This window comes from Poromitra crassiceps (assembly GCF_964638095.1).
Source record: "Poromitra crassiceps genome assembly, chromosome: 6".
Lineage (NCBI taxonomy): Eukaryota > Metazoa > Chordata > Actinopteri > Beryciformes > Melamphaidae > Poromitra > Poromitra crassiceps.
In genome coordinates, this window is record NC_139627.1 from 15,328,427 (window position 1) to 15,342,990 (window position 14,564).

At 42.7% G+C, this 14,564-nt stretch overlaps 1 protein-coding gene across 1 annotated transcript; it reads right to left on the reverse strand.

Annotated features, from left to right (window-relative positions):
- Window positions 1-984: 984 nt before the first annotated feature.
- Window positions 985-7,074, reverse strand: LOC310778105 (N-acetylneuraminate-9-phosphate synthase-like). The gene is made up of 6 exons (XM_083638436.1): window positions 6,827-7,074; window positions 6,488-6,703; window positions 6,169-6,268; window positions 3,552-3,706; window positions 2,014-2,280; window positions 985-1,266 (listed from the first exon to the last, which is right to left on the reverse strand). The coding sequence occupies exons 1-6, from the start codon at window positions 6,956-6,958 to the stop codon at window positions 1,081-1,083; spliced, it is 1,056 nt and encodes a 351-aa protein (XP_083494562.1). The 5' UTR covers window positions 6,959-7,074; the 3' UTR covers window positions 985-1,080.
- Window positions 7,075-14,564: the final 7,490 nt, after the last annotated feature.

Genomic DNA, 14,564 nt, shown 5'->3' on the forward strand with positions numbered 1-14,564 from the left:
TTGAAGCCGAAGGCCTCAAATATTCTGAGTGCATGTTTGCATGCATCTAAGAAGGACAATAATGATGTTGATGAAGAAAAAGTGTGTCTTGTGAAAACCGCTGCCAGACTGGTAAAGACTGACATAAAAGATATCAAGATTCCCAGAGATGCATATCCCTCAAAATATATCATCTGCCAAAGGAAACGTGGAAACTCTTCAGCTTCTCCTCAAATAACTGTTTGCTGGCAAGAACTGTGAGTTAAACATAGCTGCAATAGGACAGGCCATGCGGGCAGCAAGGGCAAGGGTTTGTAGTAAGGCTAAACCAGGTTCAAACTCAAACTTACTCAGATAAAGCATTAATCTAGCTACGTAGTACAGGCCTCAGATTGATCCATAAGTAACAACATGACAGACTATTTTCTTCATGGGTTTCAGACACATCTAAAAACATCTAAAAGCTGAAAATCTTATCAGATGGGAGACCGTGGTCTAATTTGTGTTAGTGTAGGGGTCCTTGAGGTGAAAGAGTTTGAGAACCACTGCTGTATGGTATCTCACACACACACACACACACACACACACACACACACACACACACACACACACACACACACACACACACACACACACACCACATAGAACAGTGAGGCAGGAAATCTATGGAGACGTCCAGGGATTTTGTGGGGATTGCACAATGCTTCTCGTAGTCTTGTTGTTTGTCTGAACCTGTGATTTTCATGTGATTTCATATATTTTTTGCACTGGAATGTTTGTAATGCATTTTTATATAGCTTGTGCTTTACTCATTGCGTCCTTGAAAAAGACTCTCAATTTCAATTGAAGGGGCTTTATTAGCATGACAAACAATATTGCCAAAGTATATATAACAACAGATTAACCATCAATTAAATTATGAAAACATTAAATTAAAGTAACAGAAAAACAAATTCAATCCTCCCATGTACTGTGTATGTGCGCATGTGGTCTTGTATGTGTGTGTGTGTGTGTGTGTGTGTTGCTGCTGTGCCTCCACTGTCTCTCTCTCTCACTCTCTCTCTCTGGCTGCGTCTCTCGCCCAACCCTCATGGCAGACCCTTATTCTATCATGGCAGCTGTGATGCTGTCGTCTTCCTCCACGTCCACACAGACCTTCTTGCCCACCAGGTGATGCATCTCTTCTGGAGCGATGCCCCTCGGCTCGCCCACCTTCACCGCAAACATGTCCAGGCTCAGCACCGAGCCTTTGGTGATGGCCACCTTGGCAACCACTGACTTGCCCAGCTGGAAAAGAAATGGAGAAGAGAGAACCAAAACCACAGATGGTTTAATAACTAATATTTGTTTGGCAGAGCGAAATGGTTTATGGCAGCTGTAAACCGTTGCTAGGCAGAGCGAAACGGTTTACGGCCATAGCAACAGTCAGACCCAAAACAGCTTTCCTCGCTACTTCAAGGGGCTTTCTACTCTCGCGAACCTCTCTCGTTATATTCTAATAGTTTGTTTGGAAGCAATTTTGTGGTTATGGCCGAAGTGGCTGCCGTAAACCGTTTTGTTTCACTTCCGGATCTGCCCGGCCCGCACACAGACTCTATAATCATCAAGACATTCACTCGGCTTTGGTCTCATCTACTATTATAGGTAAGATGTGAGGCGTCAATGTTAACTTTAGACTGTTTAATAACAATCGAAAATCTTGCTCCGAGTTGCTTTAATATGAATCATATAATTAATATATTATGACTGGAAGTCCCTGGAACTGCTTCTCAGCTTAATATTAATAATATCAATAATATTTACCTCACTAGTGTTTAGACAAGGGACTGTGGAGGCTAACTGATAACTCCACTCAGAAATCCCATTGACTGCCCGACAAGGGAACCAGAAAGTGCATCACTTCTGGGTTAATTGGCCTACAAAACTACATCATCCCTGCTCTCTTGCCCGACCGGCTGGGAAAATGTGAGCAGGCGCAGGGGGACAGTTTGATATAGTAACACAAAATGTAATGAAATACTAAAGTGGACCCACCTTGTCATGGCAGGTCTTCTCACAGGGTAGCATCAGCTTGGTGGGCGTTCCCATCGCGGTCTCCACCAGCCGGATGGATCGGACCAGCTCAGCCAGCTCCGCGGGCTCCAGGGACGCCTCGTGGTCATTTCCCTTCCAGGTCTTGTCCAAAGTTACGTGGCGCTCGACGACCTTTGCCCCCATCGCCACAGCGGCCACCGATATGTAGATTCCCCGCTCGTGTCCAGAATATCCGATGGGGATGTCCGGGAATTCCCTCTGGTATTCCTTTGGGAGAAGAGAGAGTGGGTAAAAAATAAACTATTGCTCACTATTGCTTGTCTGTAGTGTGTGTTTTCGGTGCGGTTTATCCGTCTGTTGGATTGTTTCCGATTTTTATGAAACTTGGTGGAAGGTAGCATAGCAGGGGCCAAGGAATAACCCATTTATTAGAACCCAATTTATCATAGGCCATAGTGAGAACTGCTGAGAACTGAAGCCAGGCCTCCAAACTGATATAAGATATGTGAAACATAAAGCAGATGCTTTGGATGCTTTGGAAGCTCTTAATGCTGCATATGAAGTAGTAAGCTCCATACAAGCAGAAAAAAACGGGGAAGCACGGGCCTTTTTTCTGCTTACTACTTCATATGCAGCATTAAGAGCTTCCAAAGCATCCAAAGCATCTGCTTTATGTTTCACATATCTTCTATGTAATAATAGTTGTATTTGTTATAGTACTGTTTCGTGGTGTATTTGGAAATAAACGTTTTGCTTAATTTGTTGGCTTAATTGATTGTGTTTCCGGATGCTACCGGTATATAATTGTGATTTCCGCCTTATGCATCACAACGCTGAAGAAGGCCTGTTGGCTGAAACGTCCGTTGTAAGGTCTCGATGACGGAATAAAACCTTGAAAGGAAATTCATTGCGTGCTGGCATTCCTTGTTTATTGACTATTACTTTTGTGCCGTGCACCTGAATTTTTATTCTTATTTGGTGAGTGTGCTCACTACCTTTGCGAGCTCCGCTAGCAAGCAGTGTGTTTGGACTGTAAATACTGTCTTTGTCATGCCCTGACATATAGTTGTTGGTGCCTTCTTGGCCAGGTCAGCATTGTAAAAGAGATTTCTATCTCAATGCTTTTTATCTGGTTAAATAAAGGTAAAAAAATAATAATAGTGAGATTGACCACTGGTTAGGGGCAGCGGCAATGTGTTTGACTGTGTTGGTGAATGGTGAAGAGACTGGACTGGATTGGTTTGCATTTGATATATATAGTGTTTTTATCCAAAGCACTTTACTGGCCTACATTCACCCATTCACACACAGCTGAGCCACAAAGCTTGATTTATTGGGTAGTCTTTTTGCAGCCCTCATAATGGTCATATGGAAGAAGGCGATCATGTGAGGAGGTGAGGAGCTCAGTGATCTGGTGCGACTTTGGAGTTAAGCTAACTGCTCCTCCACATTTAGAGGAGTCAGTTGAAGCGGTTCAGGTGATCCCAAGCCCCTCACTTTTGCAGGTGACACATTCTATTAAATTCTATTCATCTCACCGTGATAACTTTGAGGTTGACATGCTCAGGGTCCAGGGGATAGGTGCTGGTACACTGCAGGATGGTGAAGTTCTGGTTGTGCTGCTTCACCATCTGGTAGACCCGACGCATCGTCTCCATGGACTGCATCCCGCTGGACACCACCATGGGACGGCCTGCCCCAGACAGACGGAAAGAAAGAAAGAAAGGAGGGGGCAGATAGAGAGCAGGAAGAGGAGAAATAGAAGGAGCCAACAGAGAGAGAGAAGAAGCAAAGGTGTTTTCAAAATGGGGGCCACCAAAGGAAGAAGAAAGAAAACGCTGCAAACTTCTGTCCGATAAAAACACTTGTGTCGTGTTCAAAGTTGGACACCCACTGTATGTTATCAAAAGTCCACTTGTCATTATTTAATATCTTGTCAGTCATTAGGAATTTTGTGACAAAGCCCTAATTTGAAAGAATGGATGAATATTACGATGGATATCTACAAGATGGAAAAACTAACTGCATTTGTCAACGATAGATTAGAACAATTTACCTCAAGATGGGAATACTGGGTTCAATATATAACACCCATTAGATTTTACTTTTTTGGATGGCTGTTGTGGTTTTGTCTTTTCTTTTCTTCGTATATACTCTTTTCAAAACAAAATTCTATGACAGTATATCAAGAGTAAACGACAATGTATAGGTAATCCTGAGAGTTCATATATGCAATGTCTGGATACTCTGGATACACAATGCAAATATTTGATAATCTGTCAATAAAAAGTAAAAAAAAAAATAGCGACTAAGCAGGCAGCAGTGGTGAACGATATTTGATGCAGGGACTTTGTCATAGCCTATAGGTTGTACTGAATTTGCGTGCCAAGTTTTCAACATCATTATGACAGAAGTTATTGTAATAAATTATTATTATTACTTATTGGGCATAGGCAATGTTTTCACACTGGGAAAGGAAAGGCATCCATGTATTGGGTGTACATTGGGTGACATTTACAACAATGATGGTCTCAAATCATTTCAGGACCTTAAAGGCAGCTATGACCTACCCGACACTTCATTTTTCTTTTAGTTACAGCTTAGGGCATCCCTCAAAGCTCATGGTGGACACTTTCAAAACAACCCTCGAGACCCACCTCTTCACCATTAGTTACTTTTAGTTTAGTTACTTTAGCCATCCCTTGTTTTGTTTTGTTTGTTTTTGCCCCTCCTTTAATCCGATTGGATTAGAGGACACTTTTGATTGTGCCATACCGTGGAATTTAGTGTTCAAGTTATTATATAAAACAACACACATTTCTAATATCTTTTTAGTTCAAAATAAGTTAATAATTTTTATCAACTAGAAAAATGTTAAATATTTGGGGTATTGCTCAGACAGATGAGTGTCGTTTTTGTTGTGCAGAATCTGAGTCAACAGAACACCTTTTTTGGTACAGTATTGTCATGTTGTGTCGGCTTTCCGGAGTGAGAACTAACTGAGCTGTCCACTGCTCTGCTCTCCACTGCTCTGCTCTCTACTGCTCTGCTCTGCTCGCTACTGCTCTGCTGTCCACTGCTCTGTTCTGCTCTCTACTGCTCTGCTCTGCTGTCCACTGCTCTGCTCTCTACTGCTCTGCTCTGCTCTCCACTGCATTGCAAGCCATTTTGAAGGGGAACCTGAGGAGGAATGCCGTTCCCCTCTTGTTATTACTGTTCCCTCTCAATGTTTACTCTAACTCCGTTCCCACCCGTTCCCCACATTTCCACCACTGGTTCAAAATACTTTGTAAAAAAAAGAACAAAGAAAAAAAACATTAAATTAACAATGTGAAGGTACATATGAAATCAAATATAATAGCCTACAAAAAGCACAATGCCAGCAAAAACTCTCAATTGAGTTTATTGTCACCCAATACATTCAATGCTATATTTTTATTGCAAACAAATCTGTGTTCCTCTTGGTTTTGTTTTGTCAGACAAATAAGCAGTAAAGACTTGACTAGGAATGATTAAGGTTAGGGTAAGAATCATATATATATATATATGTATATATATATATATATATATATATATATATATATATATATATATATATATATATATATATATATTCATTGCTTCCATTTTATTTCCCAAAATTGTAGTTTGAGTGGTTCAACTATACGTAGTTAAACTACATGTAGTTCACTACTCCTCAACACTGCCTACTCCTCACCTTGCCTACTTTACTCACCACGCCTACAGTGGGTGTGTCTATGCACCCAAGCATCACCGAACCCAAGACTCCCTATTTAGTCTGCCGTCTGGTCTCAAATGTTTTCAGGAGAACAAAAACTCTCAGAAGCAGTTTCGCATTTTTGATTATTTCAAACGACACAATACTTTTCCAGCAACCGGTGTAACTGAAGGTAAGTTCAGCTACTTTTATACTCCTATATGTGTTGTCAAATAGTTTGTGCCCTAATTGTAGAGTAAAGTAGAATCAATGCACTAAAAAAATAGGACTATTGGTTGGGATACTTCTACAGAATATATTTTTGAAATTTCCTCCAAGAGGATTAAGAAATTATTTATTTTCCAAAGGAAAAAAACGATGTAACTTTCATAAAGAATGGAATAATGATTGAAGCATTGATACATGGTGCCTCATACCTTTTTTTGCAGTTCTCTCAAGATAGGGGAAGTTGTTGGCATCACAGGAGGCAACTTTGAAGAAAGGCACATCGAGCTCATCGAGAAACTCCATGGCCATCTGTGGGAATTATGGAATAACACACACACACACACACACACACACACACACACACACACACACACACACACACACACACACACACACACACACACATATATATATATATATATATATACACTGTATATATAGTATTGCTGTTCCATGAATCTTTTAGAAGAATGCAATGAAGTATTCTTTCTTGCTTAAAAAAAATAAAAAATAAAAAATCTGTCTTACCTCGTCCATCCCAGAGGCAGTGAGGGAAATGCCAATCTCATTTGCATACTTTTGCATCTCCCTGTACTGCTCATGGCTGAACTCCAAATGGCGCTTGTGGTCCCCGTAGGTTTTCCCCCAGGAGTGTTTGGAGTTGTAGGGCCGCTCCAGGGCTCGCCTGCTGAACTTGTGCTCCAGTTCACTCTTCTGGAACTTGGCACAGTCAGCACCACAGTCCTGAGATGATACAGAACACATGAGAGGAGAGGATCAGATAGGAGAGGTGAGGAAAAGGTGGTGAAACAACAGCACTGGTATAGCTTCTAAACAGACACCTCTCTCTCCCCTCCACCAGCTTACCTTTGCCATCTTGATCATTTTCTTGGCAATCTCAATGTCTCCTTGGTGGTTCTGTCCAATTTCAGCAATGATGAAGCACGGGTGGGAGCCGCCAATCATTCTACCAGGACACAGTTCAAATTGCAGAGGCATCCTGGTGATGTAGGACGTGAAGTGCCGAGTGAAATAAGAGAGTTGGTGCAAAAGTCTCAAGACCTGGTGGGGTTAAATGGAGATGGAGATGTGGAGATGAAACTGGAGATGTCACAGGTGGAATGTCACAGGTGGAAGAGGCTTGAGTCATGTCACCGCTCCGTTTTTATACAGCCTCACCCCACACACACACACACACACACACACAATCTAGTGTTGGAAGATTGTCATCACATGGCGGTGTGATGACAATCCATCCCCCCCCCCCGAACATTACACTCGGACACAAGAAGGGGGAAAACAAGATAAAAACTAAAAAAAAGAATTGTCCAAGTAAAATGCTGATTCTAAATATAACTGAATCGCTTTGTTTGACCAAGCAAATACAATTTTTAAAGGTATTTTACAAAATGTCTATGGAAAAATGAATGGCTGACCAGTCACCACCAGGGACACTGGAACTGTTTTTAAGTAGGGGGTGCTGCAAGGAAGGGACTGTGAAAATTTTACTTTTTTGGATGTTTGGATGTTTTTTAGCCATTTAGAGGAATATCTCATTCTAAATTAACATTAGGAGTATACTGTTATTATGTCATTATTCCGTTTCTCACTCACTCATAGGCGCTGGTGCCAACAGGGGTGGCACCAGCAGGATAAAAATATTAGTCTGACTGGGGGGTTTCTAGGGGAAGCTGTGCTGGACAAAGAAATGTTGTACATTTTAAAGTAAAATGCATGAATCTGATGCACTCTGAGAGCAAAATGAAGAGGCTAATCTTCACATTAATATCCTCTTCACTGTGCTGTGGCTTTACAATCATGAACAAATAATTGTCTAATAAACACAGGTGCAAGCAAAACACTAATGAGGGTTTCCAAATTCTAATCGTGGAAATGTGAAGCCCTCATTAGTGTTTTGCTTGCACCTGTGTTAACCCTGCCTTTTCGACAAAAAAGACCCCGTGAGAAGGGTCTACTGTCCCAACTTAGTCTAGGGAATCTGTGAGAAAAAATGACCCAACCTCAAACAAATTGCAACAGAAATTATTTGTGTTGTATTCAGCTCTTGAAACCTTCCAATTTAACATACTGAAAATCCCAGAAAATCCCAGTAGTGGAACATTCTCAAAATTGGCATTGTCTCCACAAAGGAGGTGATGTTTTCGGTGCCGTTTGTCTGACCGTTTGTCTGTTAGCAGGAGGATTACGGCAAAACTACTGGGCCGATTTTCATGAAACTTGGTAGAAGGGTGTAGCATGGGCCAAGGAAGAACCCATTACATTTTGGAGCGGATCTGATCCGGGTCGGCTCAATGGAGCGGGCGGGGCTAGGGAAAAGAGTCCGTTGCTAGGGATAGGAAGGTCAGTAGAGAGTCTGGATTCGAGAGGTGGGTAGGGGGCATGGACAGGTGTATCGGGGGGGAGTGTATGTGGGAGGTGGGAGGGGGTGTGGTCAGGAAAGGGGTGGGGCTAGGGAAAAGCTCTACCTACAAACATACTGTAACATAACAAAACAAAACATAAAAAATGTAAGTGTGGCTAATATGTTCTAATAGTTAGTGGAAAAGGGTGAGTTTTCATGCACATCTTGTTCCCTCAGACAGCCATCGCAAACCATAACTTCATAGTCATGTCATTCACGAGTCTCGCATTGGAGGCAATTTGATTTCGGCAAGGCACAGCGCAAGTTGTAGCTCAAACATGCAGACGAGTGGACAGGTAAGTCTCCATATCCGAAGGTTATGGGTAAGTTGACCGCCATTTATTGTCTGTTACCAATGACAGTCATTGTCTGTTACCATTCAAAGTAGGCTAGCTTAATAAGCACTTACCTATAATAGGTATAGCTTATAGCTTATTAAGATACTTGTACTATCTGTTATTCATTTTCTTTGTGCAAATAAACAATAAACAAACATAAATAAACAATAAACACTTACTCTGGAGATGATGTAGCCTACCACTTGTGCTCTTCTCCCTACTTTTCTCCAACCACTTATAAAGCCTCAGCCAGGCGGTAATGCAACATAAAGGATGCCAACTGCCATAAAACGCCACAGAATGATTTATTACATCACTGATGACATCACAATTGCTCGATTGACATCACTGATGACATCACAATTGCTCGAGTGACATCACTGATACATGACAATCGTGACATCACAATCGTGGCACACACACCCCCCGCCCACTTATTGGACCATAACATCAGAACCATTGATGGCCACAACACATTCCATGTTATGGGCATTATAGCTGGAGTTACACCAGAGAGCCAAACCAGTACCTCTGATAGCTGTGACATAGCAGCAGTTGGACACATCAATATCCGAAATCAGAGACCCCCTGGCCTTTCATCCATGTCCTATGGGAGGATTGAGAATGCCACAGGTGTGTGATTCTCATGAACATGGTACAACTTATAGCAAAACTCAAAGATATCAAGTAGGATCTTAATCCACTAGGCATCATGCACGCTACGCGAGTTCGCCTGCCTTGCAGCTCACTGAGCTAGCCCTGCAGCTCGCATAAGCAGCTGCTTCGCATTGGAGGCAATTTGATTTTGGCAAGGCACAGCACAAGTTGTAGCTCAAACATGCAGACGAGTGGACAGGTAGGCTAAGTATTCTCCATATCCGAAGGTTATGGATAAGTTGACCGCCATTTATCGTCTGTTACCAATGACAGTCTTTGTGTGTTACCATTCAAAGTAGGCTAGCTTAATAAGCACTTACTAGTTAGCTAATAGCTTACTAATAGGTATAGCTTAATAATAGCTAATTAAGATACTTTCTAAGGTACTATCTGTTGTTATTCATTTTCTTTGTGCAAATAAACAATAAACAAACATAAATAAACAATTATAGCTGCTGCACAGCAATGGGTCGTGGCCGGGCAAGTCTCAAGGCTTTGAGCTAGAGTCCCCAAGTCAAGGCTGAAGTCTTTTAGCTATACTCCAAGTCAAGTCTCACGTCTTTGGTCACAAGTCCAAGTCAAGTCTCAAGTCTCTTATGGATGAGCGTTCTATCATCTGCTTCTGCTGCATGCCATCCAGTCTGCTTAGAACATTGCATAGCTAAAACTAAGGGATTCAAAGCAGGTTCAGGTTTCTTTGCAGCATGTAGCTTTTTCATCATCTGATTCCGTTTTTTGTTGCGAGGCATCTCACAACAATACAAGTAGGAATCAGTATATTCACAAACAAAAGTAGTAGTTACTTGCCTGTTGCCTCACTGTTGTAGAGTGGATGAGGTACTGGTGGAGTTGATGTTAGATGGAGAGGGAGGCTGAGTGATTAATAGCCACCTGGGGAGTTTGTATCTCTTCGGTCCTACGCTGCAGGTCTGTGGGGTCACACAACTGATATACCAGCAGGAGCTGCTTTTTCGTCTTATGGACAGACTGGATGCTTGCTGGTGGTGTTTTATGGGACTGGATGCTTGCGTGTGCACTGCTTCCACTTATATAGGGTGAGCCAGGAAGGATTTATGACATCACTGATGACATCACAATTGCTCGAGTGACATCACTGATGGCATCACAATTGCTCGAGATGATGTCATCAGTGGGACGGACAGACAAACAGACAAACAAACAGAGCCCTAGCTCCCTTAGATAGATAGATGTGCTCATTTTTGATGTATTTCCAGACACTTTTAGAGACACTGTGAGGGAATAAATTCAACAAACTTTTTTTTTCAATGGCAAGCACTTCAATATGCTCAAGGGTAATGGGTATCACCCAAAATGTGTATGATTAACAAATATGAAGTTGTAGCTAACATTGTGAGAAATGACATGTTGTATTACGACTACATACTTACATGAGAAAATAAAAATCTGTTCTACTTCAGAATCAGAATCAGAATCAGAAAGACTTTAATAATCCCCGGGGGGAAATTGGGACAAATCACAGCTGCTCGTTCACAAAACACACATATCCTAAAATAAATACACAGTAGTAGTGCAATAGTAAAATAGCAGAATAGAAGAAACAAACAACACAACATAGCATGGAGTAAACAGTATACACAGTATAAACGTTAACCAGTATTACTGCGATAGGAGCAAAGTAATACTTTGCAAAGGCACTTTTCCAGTTAACCTATCTAAATTATTGCACACTGAAACATGTATTATTATTCGGCTTGCCCTATACTTTACACGTGGCTCAGCCAGACACTTTTCTAGTTATTATTATTATTATTTCTTAGAGACTCAACAACCATTTCTGTGGATTCCTTGCCCCCAAAAATGTGGAAATAGACACCAAATTTGTAATTCTAGGTCTAGTTGGAGTCAAGATATGGCCAACATTTTAATAATGGCAGCCATTTTGAAAAAATGTAATTTTAACATATTTCCACTAATGGGATTTTCTGGGATTTTTAATATAGTGTTTCGGGCATCAATATAAACATAAAAATGTGAAAATAAATTCTGTTGCAATTAGTTTAAGGTCAAACCTTATTTTCCCTAGACTATGTTTGAGGATGAAGCTGTCGTGCTTGGACCTCGAGGTCAGCATCGCACACAATCTGTGCGTCGATGGAGCGGTAGCCTTTCCTATTCACACCAGTGACCCCGGCTCAACTGACCCTGGCTCAACTGACCCCGGCTCTGACCCGTGAGTCGTCTTTCACTTTCACAGGAACCTCTTACTCACTCTCACCCTCTGTGTAAACCCCACCCCGTATGACTCAAGACAAGCCACCACAGAAGACGCTCTTTTGCAAGAAAGTTTCACAATGAACAAACCTTTTTTCTTACTACTTCAAACGCCGACTGCATCTGTTCTGAATAGATGGCAATTCACTTAAATTGTCCCCCCCCACAAACTACTCTGCATCTCACCCATTGTTAGGAAAAACAAGAACACGCATGTCTTTTTAACTTGGCTTTTCCAAAAGTGGATCCTTCGACTTTAATATCTGTTCCTGAATGCTACACTTCTTCTCTGGGGCTTTCGGCAGGCTAGACACTACTATGGCTCATTACTGCCTCTCAGGTTTAAGACTGGATTGTGCCTATACACGGAAGCTTGGTTTACTGACGGGGCAGAGAGCCAATCATATGGGGTGGCACCTGGAGTGGCCAATCAGATTCTAGGCGTGGCCCGCGCCACCCCAGGCCACTGCCACACACACACACACACACACACACACACACACACACACACACACACACACACACACACACACACACACACACACACACACACACACACACAGACAGACACTTCTCATTCTTATTATTAGGAGGATAAGATTTATTACATGAATACAGTACATATAAAGGGATGAAATGGACAGGTTCACTATTTACTGAATGTTATTGACTTTAAAAGTCCATACAGTAAGTTAGGCCTGTTTCAAACACAGTGGTCTCACATTAGTCTCGCTGGCCAGCCTCCTCTCCCTTCCGTACGAGGAGTCTGGCGCCGCAGGTCTCCATAGTGGGATTGCGATGGGCGGCGCTTAGCGGCAGTGCCCTTGGAAAATAGTTTCAAACAATCCAACTTGCCGTTTTCAGCGTGTAGCAACGAGCTAGCGTATAGGTTTCTGCCGTTAGCTTGCTAGCTAGTTAGCGTTGTTGTTTTTCCTGAGGCGGCAGGGGACTATTTACAGCAACACACAGGGAGGAGGGAGCGGAAGCCGCTCTGATTGACATGGTCGGAACCAATGACAGAGCTTCTTAAGCGGGGAGCGGACATCCGGCTGCCACTGAAACCGACGCCTCCAATGGGAGAGCAGAGTAGAGCAGAGGAGGGTTTATCCCAGTTATGGAGACCTGCGGCGCCAGACTCCTCGGACGGAAGGGAGAGGAGGCTGGCCAGCGAGACTAGTCTCACATAGATCACTATAAGCGGATTCCACTGTATAAAGTGATATGACCTAGTTAACAGGAGGTAGAGCGGGTTGTCCACTAATCGCTTTGGATAAAAGAGGTCGGTGGTTCGATTCCCACCTCCTCCAGTCTGCATGTCAAAGTGTCCTTGGGCAAGGTACTGAATGCCGAATTGCTCCCGATGGTGTGCCAGCCCCCTGCGTGGTAGCCTGCCGCCATCGGTGTATGAATGGGTGAATGTACCTACTGTTTGTAAAGCGCTTTGGATAAAGGCGCTATATAAATGCAGGCCATTTACCATTTTTAGACGTCTCTCTGCATAAATCATATTGAACATCAGACATCTGGAAAACAAATCAAGGTGTGGAAAAAGTATGGCATTTTTTATTGAAAATGTGTGGGAACCCTGGTTTTAGTGTAACACTTTCTGAAGCTCACTGACTAGTTTTGGTAGAGGATACTGAAGCTGGTGTAGTTTTGGTAGAGGATACTGAAGCTGGTGTAGTTTTGGTATAGGATACTGAAGCTGGTGTAGTTTTGGTCGTGGATACTGGGTGTCCACCCGCTATGCCGACCACCCGCAATGCCGACCTTAGGTTTAGGTTTAGGGTCTGGGGGAGGTTTGGTTTAGGTGTGGGCGCTGAGAGAGGTTAGCTCCAGCCGGTCCACCGACACGCTGCACGCCGCCTCGCTCAGCTGGTTCTGCTTGTGGGCTATCGGCATTGCGGCCTGTCGGCACATAGATGCGGCACCGGATACTGAAGCTGGTCTCCTTTTGGTAGAGGATACTGAAGCTGGTGTAGTTTTGGTCGTGGATACTGAAGCTGGTGTAGTTTTGGTCGTGGATACTGAAGCTGGTGTAGTTTTGGTAGAGGATACTGAAGCTGGTGTAGTTTTGGTCGTGGATACTGAAGCTGATGTAGTTTTGGTAGAGGATACTGAAGCTGATGTAGTTTTGGTCGTGGATACTGAAGCTGGTGTAGTTTTGGTCGTGGATACTGAAGCCGGTGTAGTTTTGGTCATGGCTACTGAAGCTGCTGTTATTGTAGAGGCCAGTTCCAGTGAAGAGAGCCTGAGTGGGAGTTGGGGCATGTCTGATCTGGCTGCTGTGACTCAGGCTTACCAGAAAGCTGCTGCTCCATTTCCTGCACGTCGCTCCACATGGATTTCACAATCACCAGGCTGCTAACCTCCAGCAGCCAATCACCAGGCTGCTAACCTCCAGCAGCCATTCACCAGGCTGCTAACCTCCAGCAGCCAATCACCAGGCTGCTAACCTCCAGCAGCCAATCACTAGGCTTCTAACCTCCAGCAGCCAATGGATTTTCACTGCTATCGCTCTGATTATCTGCTGTTTGGGAAGGGATTTGTTCCTTTTCATTTAGGGAGGATGTTGACAGTTGTAGTCTGATTTGTAGAAGAGGAAGCAAGTGACCAAATTCAACACAGGATGTTTTTAGGATGTTTTTTCTTTAATTATATCTATATTATATCTGCCATTTTAATTTTAATTTTGTATACTAACAACCAGTCAGACCTTGTTGTGTAAGTAATTATTTTGATTCCTCCTCGTTATAAATGCCTCATAACTTACAGATGCAGTCTACTGTTTATATTGTTCATTCTAAAGGCATTACAGGAATTATACACATGTATTTCCACAGGCTTCCTGGCATGAAGCAGTGTTGACAAGAGAAGAGACTAAAGTATTTCACCATAAACATAGCAGTCATTATGAGGAGCAGTATGATGTTCA